Source organism: Nicotiana tabacum, chromosome 1, assembly GCF_000715075.1.
Source record: "Nicotiana tabacum cultivar K326 chromosome 1, ASM71507v2, whole genome shotgun sequence".
Classification (NCBI taxonomy): Eukaryota; Viridiplantae; Streptophyta; class Magnoliopsida; order Solanales; family Solanaceae; genus Nicotiana; species Nicotiana tabacum.
Genome location: NC_134080.1, coordinates 156,364,060 through 156,381,075, shown reverse-complemented (window position 1 = coordinate 156,381,075; position 17,016 = coordinate 156,364,060). Strand labels below are relative to the sequence as shown.

Sequence of the window (17,016 nt, the reverse complement as noted above, 5' to 3'; positions counted from 1 at the left end):
TCTGACTCTTCTTTTCCTTTCTTTGTGTGTATTTGTCACGCATGTGCTTCTACTGTTTTCTTATGCTATACATGTTCTTCTGTGCTTTGTTTTTCTACTGTGTTTTGTACCATGCTCACATGTTTATCTTGCTGTATTTTCCTATATGATCTTTTGCTATGTTTTTCCGGTATTTTTGTGTTCTTCTACTGTATGTATTTCCTATTGAGTTCTTAAGTTTTGTTTGCCTTCTACTGAACTCTGTTTAAGTCCCTTCTAAAAGGTTTTCTTGAACACGTTTCTTTTACTGTCGTGACTATTCTCTAATTATTCTCCTACACTCTGTTTGATTTGAATGTTATTTGTATTTGCTTGTCTTTTCATGAGATTCTGAAAAGAAATCTCTGAGCCTATTGCCTCCTCATCTCTGTATTTGACTTGAGTCGGAAACCCTAGAATTTGGGGGTTTCCTCCGAGTTTGGTCATATGATCAAACTAAGGTTCTGTTTGAGGGCCCTTGACCCTTTCAGACTTATTTCTGAGTCTATGAACTAAGTGTGAAATTCTTTTGTTTGCACACAATTCTGATTCTCCTACACTAGACTCTTCTATTGAATAGCATGACAAATTTCTTCATGTTTAACGTGTTTGTGTTCTTTTATATATGAGGAATCTTTCTTTAAAATGGTTTTCCAACTTGTGATTGATGCAAAATTCCTTTTAATAAGTTTAATTGATTGGTACTGATTTTTCTTAAGTCGAAATCCTTCCCATCTTTTTGACCTAGTTCATTCATACGAAATCCTCAATTTCTGATTTACTAGCTGTTAACTGATTTCCTTTCCTTATTTGCACAAACTGTGTACTATCAAGACTTTGTCCTTAAATAAACCTCTATGTATTTACCCCTCTTGTACTACTCTGGAAAAGTGTTTGATTGACTCATTTCCTTAATTATTTTGCCCGTTTGAAATCAGAATCCCTTAATTAAAGGGGGACCTTATGTAATTGATTTGCAAACTATTTTCTTACCTATATCTACTTGCTTTATGCACTATAAAAGAGCACGACCCTTCTGCACTTTAGAACACCTTCAATTCAATACTTCTACACTTCAGACTTCACAATTCTCTTCTAAACTCATAGCATTCTGATCGCTCTTTTGCACTTTAGCTTTACAAGACTACTGCTTTCTCTTTGTTTGTTTTTTCTGAAACTGGTATATCCTAATTTTAGTTTCAACATCACCCCAATGTGTTTACTTAAAGTTTTTTATATCCATGGCTACCTTACTGCTTATGTAGAGTTCAATATTTAACTTAATATGCCTATGTTCTACTGCCTGTTTCTATTGTCAATCTTTGCTCCCTACACCATTACCCTTATGTGTTTGTAAGTGGTGACTTAGGGCATGGCAACATGAGTTGTTGCCCATGACTTGAATTCTAAACCAGTGGTCCTAACCTCTGCACTTGCACTCTCTCCTAGCTTCTAGGTTCTGCCCCCTCTTGTGAGCCTTGCTTTAGGACCTTGAGTTCCCTCTGAACTTGGACACTTGAGGCCTATCCCTTCCACACTGCACTATGTTCTTAATCTGGTAACATTTGGGTGTGAGCACTGCCCGGAGTCCATATGAGGCTCTTAGGGAACTCTAACACATCCAAAGATGAGAGAAAGGCTTTGGATCATGATCTTTAGAGTTGGTTCATCTCATATTTCGGACATGGAGTCTGAATTAGGCTCCCCTTGGTTGTACTTTTAATTTTACTTTTCTTATTTCATTCCGGACTGTAATAACTTGTAATAACTATTGGGGATGGCTAGTGAAAAGGGAGAGAATCATGCATGCAAAAGGGTAGATATCATGTTCATAGGGAATTATTATATTTTAGTACTTTTGCATTTCATATAGATATTATGTCTATAGGTTTCTGCACTTCTGCATCATATAGAGACCATGTCTATAAGTTTCTGCACTTCTGTATTATATAGAGACCATGTCCATAAGTCATTTCTCAAATTCTGCACATCATATAGATAATATGCCTATAGGACTTCCTGCAATTTGCATGTGCATCTGTCATTAGGCAAACCTGTTTATAGGAGTTAAATAACTAACTGCATATAGATGACTTGCCTATAAGATTTCTGCATGTCAATAACAATGTTTTTAAAGTCAACAACGCCTAGAAAGAATGCCTATAGGAATTAACAACCTAGTATGAAACGTTTTCGTTCACCTATAAGTCTAAAATCGGCAATATCATTGTCTAACATCTGGAAAAAAAATTGTCAAAACTCGTCTTCCCTGAATAACTGACGACCTCTTCGAAAATCAGTACACTTCATCTTTTCTAAAACCAGTAGATATCATGCCTATAGGTTTCGTCTAACGCTTAGGCAAGCCTTAGGATAAAAGATATGACTGCACCAGTTTTTTTTTGTTAATTACAACCAGCGGGCAGGTCTGATTCGGATTTCTTATCTGAAAATATGTGATAAATCAGCCTGCTTTAGCCTTTAAATTTTAATCAGACTCTAATCAGTACGTTTAAGACATGTTAAACTATATGCTTTCTTTGATTTGAGGAGGTTTATTTGAGCTATACCTGTTTATGTATTTTTCCAATACTTGCTATGCATGTTTTGGTTGTCACCTTAGAATTTTGTCCTTTTAAAACTGCAAAACCTCATACCCCCTTCCCCTTTTAGGATTAGTAGTCCTAAATACCTCCGGGACTGATAAGGATCGGGGCGGGTAATAGCATGCAATAAGTAACGAAACCATTCCGCGCTTTAATACCTTAACGGGGTAGGAAAGGGTAGATATGGATATGATGACCACACGATAACATCTCGTGTAGCCCCTCTTTGAGGAGTGATTACCGGATATTGTGTGGGGTGATCCATATTATTTGTAAACCTAGGACCCCCCCCCCTCCCTTTACTTGTTTATTTTCATTACTTTCAGAATTTTCGAACTGTTTTCCTCAAAAATTCAGCTTCCTTTTGTTCCTTTAAACTTTAATCTATTTGAAACTATTGAAAAAAAACCCTTTTTATTTGAGACTTCTACTTGCCTACTTGTTTCTTAAAGTCACAATTGTAGTATAGCCGGGAACCACACTAGTGGATCCTGAGGGGTGCCTAACACCTTCCCTTCGGGATAATTTCAAGCCCTTACTCGATCTCTGGTTTTCCTAAATCAAACTCTTCTTAGTGTCCTAATGCACTTTAATCATTAGGTGGCGACTCTTCTCTTTTAATACCCGTTAAAAGAGTTGTCAATGTCATAAATCCTATTTCGCGAGAAAAAAGGGGGCGCGACAGTACTGATACTACACTATGCACTCTTTTTTGCAAATCCTGTTACTAGAGCATACGAACCTTAGCTAGGGGTTGCTGCCTTCAGTCCATCAGGAGACCCGAGGTAGTCTTGCAGGCGTCCGCAGGCCTTGCCGTCCCCTTCCTATATAGTTTCTTTCTGTTCTTTACTATTTCAGAGACAGACATGTATTTATTTTGTTCGGACATTATTTGTAATATTCTTAGATAATCCGTGAGATTGTGACCCTAGTTCTGGGTGGTTTATGTTTATGGATTCGTATTGGTATTAGCTTAATTGTTAAATTTCATTCTTCCGCATCATTATTTCCGCTGTTTATAATATGTTAACTTGCAATTGTTAAGAATTTAAAGATGAAAATGGTAAATTAATCGGAATACTTGGCTTGCCTAGCTTTCACTAGTAGGCGCCATCAAGACTCCCGAGGGTGGGAAATCCGGATCGTGACAAGTTGGTATCAGAGCTCTAGGTTGCTTAGGTCTCACAATTCACGGATAAACTTGGTAGATTTTGAGGGATCGGTACTGAGACATCTATGCTTATCCCTCAGAGTCTATAGAGTTAGGAATAGTTTCAGTTTTATTCTTCTCTGTCATGCGATTTGGTTTCTCAATTCTAATTGAACTTCTACTTTGTTCTTTCATAGATGGAGAGAACACGTGTTTCCTCATCCACTGATCAGCAGCCCGAGCCCCCAGTAGCAGCTCCCACGAGTGGCAGATGATGAGGCCGAGGCCGTGTTAGGGGCCGAGGCAGGGGCAAAGCTTAGCCCAGAGCAGCAGCACCAGCGGCGGATCCTCAGGTTGAGTTTGATGATGAGGTTCCAGCCTAGACAGTTCCGGTAGGCCCAGCTTAGGTCCTAGAGGGGCTCATTGATACCCTAGTACTCCAGGATGCTCTGGTCCATCTAGTGGGCCTTATGGAGAGTGTCACCCGCTACCCGTACTCCCGCTACCCGTACTCTGGAGTAGATGGCTCCCCAGTTTCAAACTCCAGCAGCTCAGCCAGTTAGGGCAGTTCAGCCGGATGTAGTAGCTCAGACCGGTGATGGAGTAGCTATGTCTACCGATGCTTTATAGAGGTTGGACAGGTTCACCAAGCTGTTCACTACTACTTATGGTGGTACATCTTTAAAGAATCCCCATGATTACTTAGATAACTGTCATGAGGTTCTTCGGAACATGGGGATAGTGGAGACCAATGGGGTCGACTTTGCTGCTTTTCGTCTGTCAAGTTTTGCCAAGAAATGGTAGAGAGATTATTGTTTGGCTAGACCAGCTGGATCACCATCTCTCACTTGGGACTAGTTCTTGCAGCTATTTCTCGAGAAGTTTCTTCCTGCCACTTAGAGAGAGGAGTACCGCAGGCGGTTCGAGCGTCTCCAGCAGGGTTCTATGACTGACACCCAGTATGAGATGAGGTTTATTGATTTGGCTCGTCATGCTCTTCTGATACTCCCAACCGAGAGAGAGAGAGAGAGAGAGAGAGAGAGAGAGAGAGAGAGAGAGAGAGAGAGAGAGAGAGGAGGTTTATTGAGGGACTCGCTCAACCTATTAGACTGCAGATGGTTAAGGAGACAAGTAGCGAGATTTCTTTCCAGGATGCGGCCAATATGGCCAGGCGGGTTAAGATGGTTTTAGCTCAGGGGAGCGGTCAGGAGTCTAATAAAAGGCATTGTCATTCCGGTAGATTCAGTGGTGCCCTCGTCTGGAGGTAGGGATTCTTTTGGTAGAGACCATCCTCCTATGCCATTTTAGACAGCACTTCAGGTTTCTCACGGTGCTCCAGGTAGCCGTAGTTCTCATATGCAATATTCTGATCAGTTGCCTTATAGTGCACCACCATCTCCTATCAGTGCACCTCCAATCTAGAGTTTTCAGGGTGGTTATCCAAGCCGTCAGGGTCAGTTTTAGGGTCAGCAGTCTCAACAGCCAAAGTCTTGCTATATTTGCGGCGATACGAGGCACATTGCTAGGTTTTGCCCTCGAGCCTCAAGCAGTTCTCAGCACCAGGGTTCTCGTGCTATGGTTCCAGCATCAGGTGTTCCACCACCCGCTCAGCCAGCTAGAGGTAGGGGTAGAGGTGTTAGAGGTGGTGGTCAGGCCGCCAGAGGTAGAGGCCAGACAGCTAGAGGTGGAGGCCAGCCAGTAGGAGGCCGTCCTAGGAATGCAGTTCAGAGTGGTGGGGCTCAGCCTTGATGTTATGCTATGCAAGGCAGACCTGAGGCTGAGGCCTCCGATGTAGTTATCACAGGTATGGTTTCAGTGTGCAGTAGAGATGCCTCAGTTCTATTTGATCCAAAGTCCACATATTCTTGTGTATCATCTTATTTTGCCCCTTATCTGGTTGTGCCTCGTGATTCTTCGAGTGCTCTTATATATGTGTCTATACCGGTGGGTGATTCTATTGTGGTAGATCGTGTTTATCGTGCTTATGTGGTCTTTATTGGGGGTCTTGAGACCCATGTAGATCTCTTACTTCTCGATATGGTGGATTTCGATGTCATTCTAGGGATGGATTGGTTATTCCCTTATCATGCTATATTGGATTGTCATGCCAAGATCATGACCTTAGCACTACCGGGGTTGCCTCGTTTGGAGTGGAGATGGACTCCTAGTAATTCTACCAGTAGGGTTATCTCATATATGAAGGCTCGACATATGGTTGATAAAGGATGTTCGGCCTATTTGGCGTATGTTCGTGATTCTAGTGCTGAGGTTCCTTCTATGGATTCTGTGTCCGTTGTTCATGAGTTTCCAGAGGTATTTCCTTTAGACCTGCCGGGGATGCCACCCGACAGGGACTTTGACTTTTGCATTGATTTGGCTCCGAGCACTCAACCCATTTCTATTCCGCCATATCGCATGGCCCCGCCAGAGTTGAAATAATTGAAAGAATGGTTGCAGGATTTGCTGGATAAAGGCTTTATTAGGCCGAGTTTCTTGCCTTGGGGTGCGCCGGTGTTGTTTGTTAATAAGAAGGATGGGTCGATAAGGATGTGTCTAGATTATCGACAATTGAACAAAGTTACCATCAAGAACAAGTATCCATTGCCGAGGATTGATGATTTGTTTGATCAGCTTCAGGGTGACAAGGTATTTTCGAAGATTGATTTGAGATATGGCTACCATTAGTTGAGGATTAGGGCATACGATGTCCCTAAGACATCTTTTCGCACTCGGTACAGGCATTATAAGTTCTTAGTGATGTCATTCGTGTTGACAAATTCCCCAGCAGCTTTCATGGATTTGATCAACCGAGTGTTCAAGCCTTATTTGGATTCCTTCGTAGTTGTCTTCATTGATGATATTTGGATCTATTCCCGCAGCTGGGAGGAGCACGAGCAGCATCTTCGAGTCGTTCTTCAGACTTGAGGGATAGTCAGTTGTATGCTTAGTTTTCGAAATGTGAGTTTTGGTTAAATTCGGTTGCATTCTTGGGTCATGTTGTATTAGCAGAGGGTATTTAGGTGGATCCTAAGAAGATTTCGGCAATTAAGGACTGGCCTAGACTCACATCGGCTATAGAGATTTGGATTTTCTTGGGTTTGGCGGGTTATTACCGTCGATTTGTGGGGAAATTCATTTATTGCAGCCCCGATGACCAGGTTGACCCAGAAGGGTGCCCAGTTCAGGTGGTCGGACGAGTGTGAGGTGAGCTTTCAGAAGCTCAAGACAGCTTTGACTACGGCACAAATATTGGTATTGCCCACAGGTTTAGGGCCATATATAGTGTATTGTGATGCATCGCGTATTGGACTTGGTGCAGTGTTGATGCAGAATGGCAAGGTTATTGCATATGCTTCATGACAGTTGAAGAACCACGATAAGAATTATCCAGTTCATGATTTGGATCTAGAATCCATTGTTCACGCGCTGAAGATTTGGAGGCATTATTTATATGGCGTGTCATGTGAGGTGTTCACGGATCACAAGAGTTTGCTATACTTGTTCAAGAAGAAGGAGCTAAATTTGAGGTCGGGGAGGTGGTTGGAGCTATTGAAAGACTATGATATCACCATCTTGTATAATTCGGGGAAGGCCAATGTAGTGGCCGATGCTTTGAGTAGGAAGTCAGCCAGTATGGGCAGCCTTGCATATATTTCGGTCGGTGAGAGACCACTTGCTTTGGATGTTTAGGCTTTAGCCAATCAGTTCGTGAGGTTGGATGTTTTTTAGCCCAATCGTGTTCTACATTGCACAGTCGCTCGTTCTTCATTATTTGAGCGTATTCGAGATCGACAGTATGATGATCCTCATTTGCTTGTCCTTAGGGATACAATGCAGCACGGAGGTGCCAAGAAAGTTACAGTTTGAGATGATAGAGTTTTGAGGATGCAGGGTTGTATTTGTGTGCCTAATGTGGATGGACTTCGTGAGTTGATTCTAGAGGAGGCCCATAGTTTCCGGTATTCTATTCATCCGAGCGCCGCTAAGATGTATCAGGATTTGCAGCAGCATTATTGGTGGAGAAGGATGAAGAATGATATTGTTGCGTATGTAGCTCGATGTTTGAATTGTCAGCAGGTAAAGTACGAGCATCAGAGACCTATTGGTTTGTTTCAGAAGATTGAGATTCCTGAGTGGAAGTGGGAGCTGATCACTATGGACTTCGTTGTTGGACTCCCACGGACTTAGAGGAAGTTCGATGCAGTATGGGTTATTGTTGATAGGATGACCAAGTCAGCGCATTTCATTCTTGTGGCGGTTTCATATTCTTCTGAGCGGTTGGCAGAGATCTATATTAGGGAGATCGTTCATCTTCATGGTATGCGTGTGTCTATCATTTCTGACTGGGGTACGCATTTTACCTCGCACTTTTGGAGGGCAGTTCAGCATGAGTTGGGCACACGAGTCGAGTTGAACACATCATTTCATCCCCAGACAGACGGACAGTCCGAGCGTACTATTCAAATTTTGGAGGATATGCTCCAAGCATGTGTTATTGATTTTGGAAGTTCTTGGGATCAGTTCTTGCCATTAATAGAGTTTGCCTACACCAATATCTACCAGTTGAGCATTCAGATGGCTCCCTATAAGGCATTATATGGTAGGCGGTGTCGGTCGCCGGTAGGGTGGTTTGAGCCGGGAGAGGCTTGGTTGTTGGGTACAGATTTAGTTCAGGATGCCTTGGATAAGGTGAAGATCATTCAGGATAGGCTTCGTACAGCTCAGTCCAGGTAGAAGAGTTATGCCGACCGTAAGGTTCGTGACATGGCATTCATGGTCGGAGAGCGGGTGTTGCTCCAGGTGTCGCCCATAAAGGGCGTGATAAGATTTGGGAAGAAGGGTAAGCTAAGCCTTAGATTCATTAGTCCTTTTGAGATTTTTGATCGAGTGGGAGAGGTGGCTTACAAACTTGCATTGTCACCGAGTTTATCAGTTGTGCACCCAGTGTTTCATGTGTCCATGCTTCAGAAGTATCACGACGATCCATCCCACGTGTTAGACTTTAGAACTGTCCAGTTGGCCAAGGACTTGACCTATAAAGAGGAACCGGTAGCTATTCTAGACCGGTAGGTTCGTTAGTTAAGATCGAAGAAGTTCCCTTCAGTTCATGTATAGTGGAGAGGTCAGCCTGTGAGGCAGCTACCTGGGAGTCCGAGTTCGATATGCGGAGCCGATATCCCCATTTTTCCCTGACTCAGGTACTTCCTTTCTATGTCTGTTCGAGGACGAATAGTTGTTTTAAAGGTGGAGGATGTGATGAACCAGAAGGTCATCACTTGATTGCAAATCAATTCTGCGTTCCAAGGCCTTAAAACCTCCTTTTGTCTCACCTCAATTTGCTTACGCGGTCCGGGCATATATCCGGAATGCTTTTATGTGAAAATTTGATAAAAATGCTAATTTTGCCTTTAAAATTGAATTTAAATTGACTTCGGTCAATATTTTAGGTAAACGGATCCAGATCCGTGATTTGGCCGTCCCGGAGGGTCTGTAGAAAAATATGGGACTTGGGCGTATGCCCGAAATTGGATTCCGAGGTCTCAAGCCCGATAAATGAATTTTTGAAGAAAATTGTTTAATTGAAATTTTAAGAGTATTTAGAAATTTAAATGTGTTTGAATTTGATGGTATCGGGCCCGTATTTTGGTTCCGGAGTCTAGTACAGGTCTTATATGGTATTTAAGTTGTGCCTATAAAATTTGGTAAGAAACAAACTTCATATAACGTGAATCGGACCCTCGGTTTGCGAAAATTTGAACTTAAGAGTTATTGAGACTTTTCTTGGATTTTGATGCTAAACTCGTAGTTCAAGGCATTATTTTGGCGATTTGATCGCACGAGTAAGTCTGCATGATATTTTTAGGGTTGTGTGCATGTTTGGTTTGGACCCCCGAAGGCTCGGATGAGTTTCGGATAGGCCATCGGATGTTTTTACACTTAGGAAAATTGCAGGTTTTGCTGCTTCTGATGCACAGACATTTTGTGCTTTGCGATCGTGTAGTAACTCTCGGGATCGCGAAAGGGAACTGGGCTGGGGGTGGAATTTGTTTTATGCGAACGCGAAGACAGGGACGCGAACGCGGAGCACTGGCGGGCTGCTCTACGCGAACGTGACCGTGTCCCGCGAATGCATATAGTAAATTGGAGGTGGGCTGGGGAGTTGCCATTTCTTCTACGCGAATGCGTATGCCTGTCCGCGAACGCGAAGGTCAGGGGGGCTTACCCTTCACGAACGCGTAGGAGAACTCGCGATCGCGTAAGTCCTCAACGGGTAGCTCTTCGCGAACGTGGCAGGTCCATCGCGAATGCGATGAAGGCCTACCCAGTCTTTTAAAATAGTAGCAAATCGGGAAAAAGCCATATTTTCACATCTCCTTCCCCAAAATCAGAACCTAGGCGATTTTTGAATAGCAAAATCAACCCCAAATCATAGGTATGTGTTCCTAAACCCATCTCCTTCATTTTTTATCAACACCCATTAGATTTCTAGGCCTAAATATTGTTCTTCCATGGTAGAATTAGGAATTTTGGGTAGAATTAGGGCTTTTTGGATAATTGAAATTTAGACCTCATTTTGGGATTGGATTTCGAAACTAATTGCATATTCGGGCTCGTGGGTAAATGGGTGGTCGGGTTTTGGTTCGAACCTCGAGTTTTGACCAAGCGGGCCCGGGGTCGATTTTTGACTTTTTGGGAAAAATGATAGAAAACTTATAATTAAGCATTGAGTATGAATTCTTTAGCATTTATTGATGTTGTTAAATTAATTTGGATTAGATACATGTAAATTGGAGGCAAATTCTAAAGGAAAAGCGGTGTTTGAGGCTTGAGTTGGTCGTGGAAGTTCGAGGTAAGTGTTTGGTCTTACCTTAGCTTGAGGGAATAGGTATTGTGCTTTATTTGCTATGTGCTAGTGTAGTGTACGACGTATAAGTATGGTGACGAGTATTTATACATCGATGTCAAGCATTCCCGTGAGTCTTAAATTGTGATCGTTGTGTTTCTTAATAAGTACTACAAATGCCTAAATTGTTGATTCTCCATGTGGAGCGAGACTTATGATTATCTTCGTGGTATTTATTTATTGTTGAGCCTTGGCTCCAGTTGAGGTTTCATTTGTGAAGTTAATTGTTGGTACAAGTTTGGTTATAGCTGATTCCCTTGCTGGGACATATTTATTTCTTACTGTTGATTCCCTTGCCGGGATGTGTTTATTCTTGTTGTTGATTCCCTTGCCAGGATATGTTTATTCTTGTTGTTGCTATTGTTTGGGTGAGGAAAGAGAGATAAAGCACGAAGGATGATGTCGTGTACATTCATATTTATGCATATGGTGAGGAAAGAGTGATAAAGCACGAAGAGTGATGCCGTGTACATTTTCATTGATATTGATGCATGTGGTGAGGAAGAGAGATAAAGCACGAAGGGTGATACCGTGCACATTTCTAATATTTACATGGTGAGTAAGAGAGATAAAGCATGAAGGGTGATGCCGTGCACATTTTCATTACTTGATTGCATTGGTGAGGATTGAGAATAAAAGCACGAAGGGTGATACCGTGCACTTATTGCTTGTTTGTTATAATTTCTTGCTGTTTTCAGCTCAAGTACCTTTAATTGTCTTATTCCATTATTACTGTGATTCTTTACGTCGGTATTCCCCCCATAGCATGTTACCCCTTCCCCGTTACTCTTAACTTACTTCTATTACTGTTATTCTGCTAGATACTATTTCACTGCAGGTTATGGATGTTTGTTGTGTCCTAGCCTCGTCACTACTTCGCCGAGGTTAGACTCGACACTTACTCAGTACATGGGGTCGGTTGTACTGATACTACACTCTGCACTCTTTTGTGCAGATCCCGGTACTAGAGCATACGGACCTTAGCTAGGGGTTGTTGCCTTCAGTCCATTAGGAGACCCGAGGTAGTCCTGCAGGCGTCCGCAGGCCTTGGCGTCCCCTTCCTATCTAGTTTCTTTCTGCTCTTTACTATTTCAGAGACAGACATGTATTTATTTTGTTCGGACCCTATTTGTAGATAGTCCGTGAGATTGTGATACAAGTTCTGGGCGGTTTATGTTTATGGATTCGTATTGGTATTAGCTTAATTGTTAAATTTCGTTCTTCCGCATCGTTATTTCCGCTATTTATAATATGTTAACTTGCAATTGTTAAGAGGTTAAAAATAAAAAGGGTAAATTAATCGGAATACTTGGCTTGCCTTGCTTTCACTAGTAGGCGCTATCACAACTCCCGAGGGTGGAAAATCCGGATCGTGACAATTTAAACAGTGGCTTAAAAGTATTTGGGCCTCATTTCAACGGTTGGACATTCATGGGCAAAAAATTAGAAATAACATGGTTTACAACTAGTAATTGAAAAATAGTCATAGTTTTAAAAGTAATGAAAATTTATTCATTTTTGCGTAAAGATAAAATCTGAACAAAAATACACTTACAATTTTGAAAAAATTTTGACATAATATTACAGAGTTGGAATATTTTATATATGAGATTCCAGCGTAATATTCCGACATGTGCTGGAATTTCATAATATGTTGGAGTTCCAATATAATAAGTTGAAAGTTTATACGCAGGAACTCCATAATCCAAAACCTTTCGTCTTTCAACTCTTTGTCCAGATTTTGTGACAATTTTTTAATAACTTTGCAAACTTTAGCTATTTTTCGATTATCGATCCGAAACCGACTATTTTCACATATTCATGCTTAAACAAAACATTGGGTAAAATTAAAAATAGCCAGATATACATGTGATAATTGAAAAATAGCCACAGTTAAAAGTAATAGAAATTTAGCCGTTTTTCATGTACAAATAAATTTGAACAAAAATACTGTTCAAAATGCGGAAAATATTCCAACATAATATACTAGAGTTCCAGTATAATATACTACTAGACTTCCAACATAATATACTAAAGTTCCAGTATAATATACTAGAGTTTCAGCATAATATAGTGGTCCAATTATGCTGGAAGTTCATACACAGGTACTCAAATATCTAGTATATTACACTGAAACTTATATTAGTGTAAAATAGTCACTATTTTTGATTGAATTTACAAACACAAGAAAATCGTCCTTCCGAACTATTTTCACCAAAACAAATGAACGCAAGCTCGACCCAAAATTCCCATTGCATTTAGCTTCAATTTCTGCGAGATTTTCTCTACCAGGTCGCTAAAACTCCTCAGCCCTGCCGCTAATTAGCTGCTCATATTCACCTCTCAAGCAGAATTAGGTATGTTTTTTCTCTATCGAGCTTTGTCTCTATAATCCATTTTTATGTGTCTAGTTAGCAAAAACCCTTATCCCCTTTTTGCATTTAATTTTAATGGTAAAGCACAAATTTTAGTGAATCGGACCATAATCTTGTTTTTATTTCCTGTTAGTTTACTTCCCTTGTTATAATGGCTTGAAATTGCGGTGGTACTAATTTGACTTTACGTACTAAGAATCAATTTTTTAAAAATTTGAAAATGATTAATTAAAAGAACCTTACTTAGCTGGGGTTTAACCTAACTGTTATTCCTTAAAAGAGATGAAGAAGCAATGCTCCATATTTGGAGAGATATTAATAGCAGAGTTATAAGTCATTGCTTCGTCTCTTAAAGCGATGAAGCCGAGTGGAGCGAGGGGTCACCAGTTCATGGGCTAGGCAATGTGCTTTGAATATTGCGTGCTTCAAACAATAATGTGCAAAGTGATCCCAACGCAAATAGATCGATAGTTTGGATCTCAACTTTGAAAGTTGGGTTAATATTGGCACTATTTTATATTTTAATGTTGAAATTAGTTAGTTTGATTAAAATTTGATTATTATAGTACTAAATTCATATATGTATGGTACTTTTTGTTTTTTAATTAAATTGTTCCCTTCATGTTACAGAAGCATGTGCTTCACTTCTCGCTTTTTGTTTCAAGCCCTAAAAACCTTGTCGCTTTTTTGCGCTTTCAAAAACACTGACTAATATAGCCAAATGTATCAACTTATGCATGACAGGTTTGCGTGATGTGATAAGCTGTTTCAATAGCTTGTAGAATTATGAAAACGAGTGTTCTATTGAATGTGCAGTTTTATGGCTATAACCAAAATGTACACCAGGTTGGTTATGACGACTAGAGTAGGTTGTGGTTGTGTGCTGATGGAAAATGTCCTTTTGTTTTAGGGGGTTTCTTCCTTTTGTCTTTCTTTTTGCACGAAAATGTTTGAGAACATGAGGAGTGGGGGAAAGGAAAACAATGCTTTCTTTCTTTTTATATCATGCTTTAAAGGTGAAGTAATCCTTGATTCCTTGGGTGACTGAAGTCAGGAAACCATTGTGAATTTGATTTTTGGGCAGTCAGTTTCATAGCTTACCTCATAAGGTTTCCTTTCTGTTTTCCTGGTTAGGCAGTTATACTTCGGGATTGGCGCAGTCTTGGTTGCTTTTATGTAGGTGGTTTGAGAACACGATGAGTACAGATGAGGCATCAAAGAGAACTTCCTCCCATCCTCAATTGGTTGTGTTGAATAGGTCATTTAACTTGGTGAGAATTCCTGTCTGAGCTTATTTAGGATGTAAGTAAGATGTGTTTAATTACTTATGGATGATTGGTATGCTTCCTTTTGACTTGGTTAGGGTGAATGAGTGTTAGATTCAAATCGGCAATCAGCAACCGATTCAAAGTCTTGAGTGTGCAGCAACTAGAAATTTTGGTTCTTACCCAATTTAGAATAGGAGATCTTAGGATTTTTTTATTAAGCAATGAGGTGACAAAGTGGATTCAAGGTTATGTATATCAACGGGGCTAGTGTATATCAAAGAAAAGCAGGGAACTCACATTTTTTCCTCTTCTACTCTTCTTTTAGAAATCACTGACTATTGCATGCTCCTTGTTTGCTACTTCCAAAAGTCAGAAAAAGTTGGCTATTTCTCACATCAGTTCTCTTTGCTTATGATTTTTGTTTTTAGCTTTTCGTAAGTTTAATACTTTCCTGCTATATCTTTGTGAAGATATGAATTTTATTGGCTTTTACTCTTGGTCTCTTGCTAGGTGTAAAAGCAAACGAGAGCTCTACTTCTCACCTGACTCTTTTTTCTTCTCCGACACTCCTCTCTTTTTGACCATTCTGGTTTTTGAAGCTTCTCTTCTTCAGAGAGGAATTTGGAGATGGGGTTTGATGAAATGGAACCAATTTTTGGGAGGGTAAATGCAGAGTGGTCAGCCCCTCACAAAACCCCATTGAAGCCTTTCCTCTTTCATGTTCACGGGTTGCCAAGTGATCCCTCTACTCTTCGTGTCTGTGCCACTGACTTCCATTCAAATACATGGGACTCTTTGAAGTCTGCCCAGGAGCTTGAAGATATGAGGGACAGAACTGGTATAGGAGGCTCTTGGTCTGACTTTGTAGATTACCTTATAGCTTCCGTAAAGTCTGAAGATGTGAAGCTTGTCATGGATGGACACTCAAAACTTGGAGGTGCTGCACATGCAAAATTGGTTGCTCAAAAAGCAAAGGGGATGCCAAGAATCGCTATATCACTTAGTAAACTTGTGGATACTTCAGCAACTGAGGCAATGGCAAATATTTCTCTGGAGCTCTACAAAACCTTTACAAATGTACATAATTTGCTTAAAACTGAACAAAAACAATGCTCTGAGTTGACAAATGTTTTGTCAGAAGAAAAGCAGGAAAAGAATGAAACTGGTCAGTACTCAAAAAGACAGAAATTGCAGAAGATTACTGAGAAAACAGCCTCAGATATTGCAACCGTCCGTATCTCACTGGAGTCTCCAGATAAGCAAGCAGCACAACCTCCCTCTACAAAGGTGACTAACCGTGTGGTACCAGCGCATCGTAGGGCCAGAGTCCGAGGTGTTCTTTTGCATGATACTGAAGATGAGACACAAGATTAGGAAACACTGTCCTTTATCTCCGCGATTGATGCGAAGCAATTATGCATCTGCTCTTTTCTGTAAATATACAGCTGTATGATCGAAAATATGGCAGATCTAGGCAAGACAAGGTGTATTATGTTAAAGTCGAGATTTCTTTTGGATGGGAGTTGTTAGGCTCAAAGAGAAACAATTAAGTCAATGTGCAAAGCAGTCTTTGTTTATTGCCTCATTGAAACACTTCTATATTTCCAGGTTAGGCAATGTATTGATCTTAGGTTACTACTTGTATAGAGCTTTTAATTTCTGATGAAGCAGATTTTGGTATGTTGATGTTAGAGTGGGTGTTAAGTCCCACATTGGTTGAGGAATGACTTGATAGTCTTGGACAATCCTTCCGTCTTGAGTTAGCTTTTGGGATTGAGTTAAGCCCAAGTTTCATATCTTCACATGGTATCAGAGTCACACCCATCCTTATTCTCTCAATTTAGTAGTAAAACAAATCTGGTTCAGGTATCTAATAGATGAACTGCAGGTAGGTTCCATCTGCTACTGGGTTCTACAACAACTGTGTCAAGGTATTATTTTCTTTCTATACCATTGTAAACTGGGTTCTACAACAACTGTGTCAAGGTATTATTTTCTTTCTATACCATTGTAACAGTTAAAACGACCTTTTCTTTAGGAATAGGAAAGCTATCCAGAAAAACTGAAAAGAAAAGTAATAAAGTTATCCAACAGAATTTGGAATGTAAATGGATAAAAAGAATGGCCCTTGTCCAACACCCAAAAGTTCATAGCCCATCTCCCATGCAAAAAAAGAAGTGATGAAACTAGTGGTAAAAGATGTTCTGAACATGTGGGAGCAACACACGTTAAGTAATAGAGTTAGAATGTCCCAAATTGGTTGAGGAAATGTGTTATCTTACATGATCTTGGGTCATTGTCACATGATCTAACTTCTGGATTCAAGTTAGACCTAAGGTTTATTTTCTTAACAAGTAGACTCTTGCATCTTGTCTTTGCCAGGTTACAAACAACTGAATGAACTCTACTATGTTAGATTTTTACAGTTGGAGCTAACATCTTAATTCTGTAAATGTGATTAGATAGAAAGTGGAATTTCTTGCATCCAAGGTTGTGGCTTGTGACCTAATAGTCAATAAAGTGGGTTGAGAACCATGAGGTCTCAGTTCAAATCTCAGATAGCAAGTACTCCTTGAATTTAGTCGAGGTACGCGCAAGCTGGCTTGGATGCCATGGTTATATAGAAAAAATGGACTTTCCTTATCTCTGGTGCCTAATATTAGCTGTTTTTTGCCATGGAAGTCTGTCTTACTAG

At 40.5% G+C, this 17,016-nt stretch overlaps 1 protein-coding gene across 3 annotated transcripts; it reads left to right on the top strand.

Moving 5' to 3' along the window:
- Nucleotides 1-12,846: 12,846 nt before the first annotated feature.
- Nucleotides 12,847-16,012, top strand: LOC107782368 (uncharacterized). 3 transcript variants are annotated; one of them, XM_016603249.2, is made up of 3 exons: nt 12,847-13,035; nt 14,192-14,324; nt 14,832-16,012. In XM_016603249.2, exon 3 carries the CDS (start codon nt 14,949-14,951, stop codon nt 15,693-15,695), a length of 747 nt encoding a protein of 248 aa, XP_016458735.2. In that variant the 5' UTR covers nt 12,847-13,035; nt 14,192-14,324; nt 14,832-14,948; the 3' UTR covers nt 15,696-16,012. The 3 variants fall into 3 exon arrangements, with proteins under 3 accessions (XP_016458735.2, XP_016458733.2, XP_016458732.2); XM_016603247.2 differs by having other exon boundaries at nt 14,188-14,324; XM_016603246.2 differs by lacking the exon at nt 14,192-14,324.
- The last annotated feature ends 1,004 nt before the right edge of the window (nt 16,013-17,016 follow it).

Excerpts from the sequence above, each read along its gene's own strand:
- LOC107782368 (XM_016603246.2), top strand. The coding sequence starts at position 14,949 with ATGGGGTTTGATGAAATGGAACCAATTTTTGGGAGGGTAAATGCAGAG.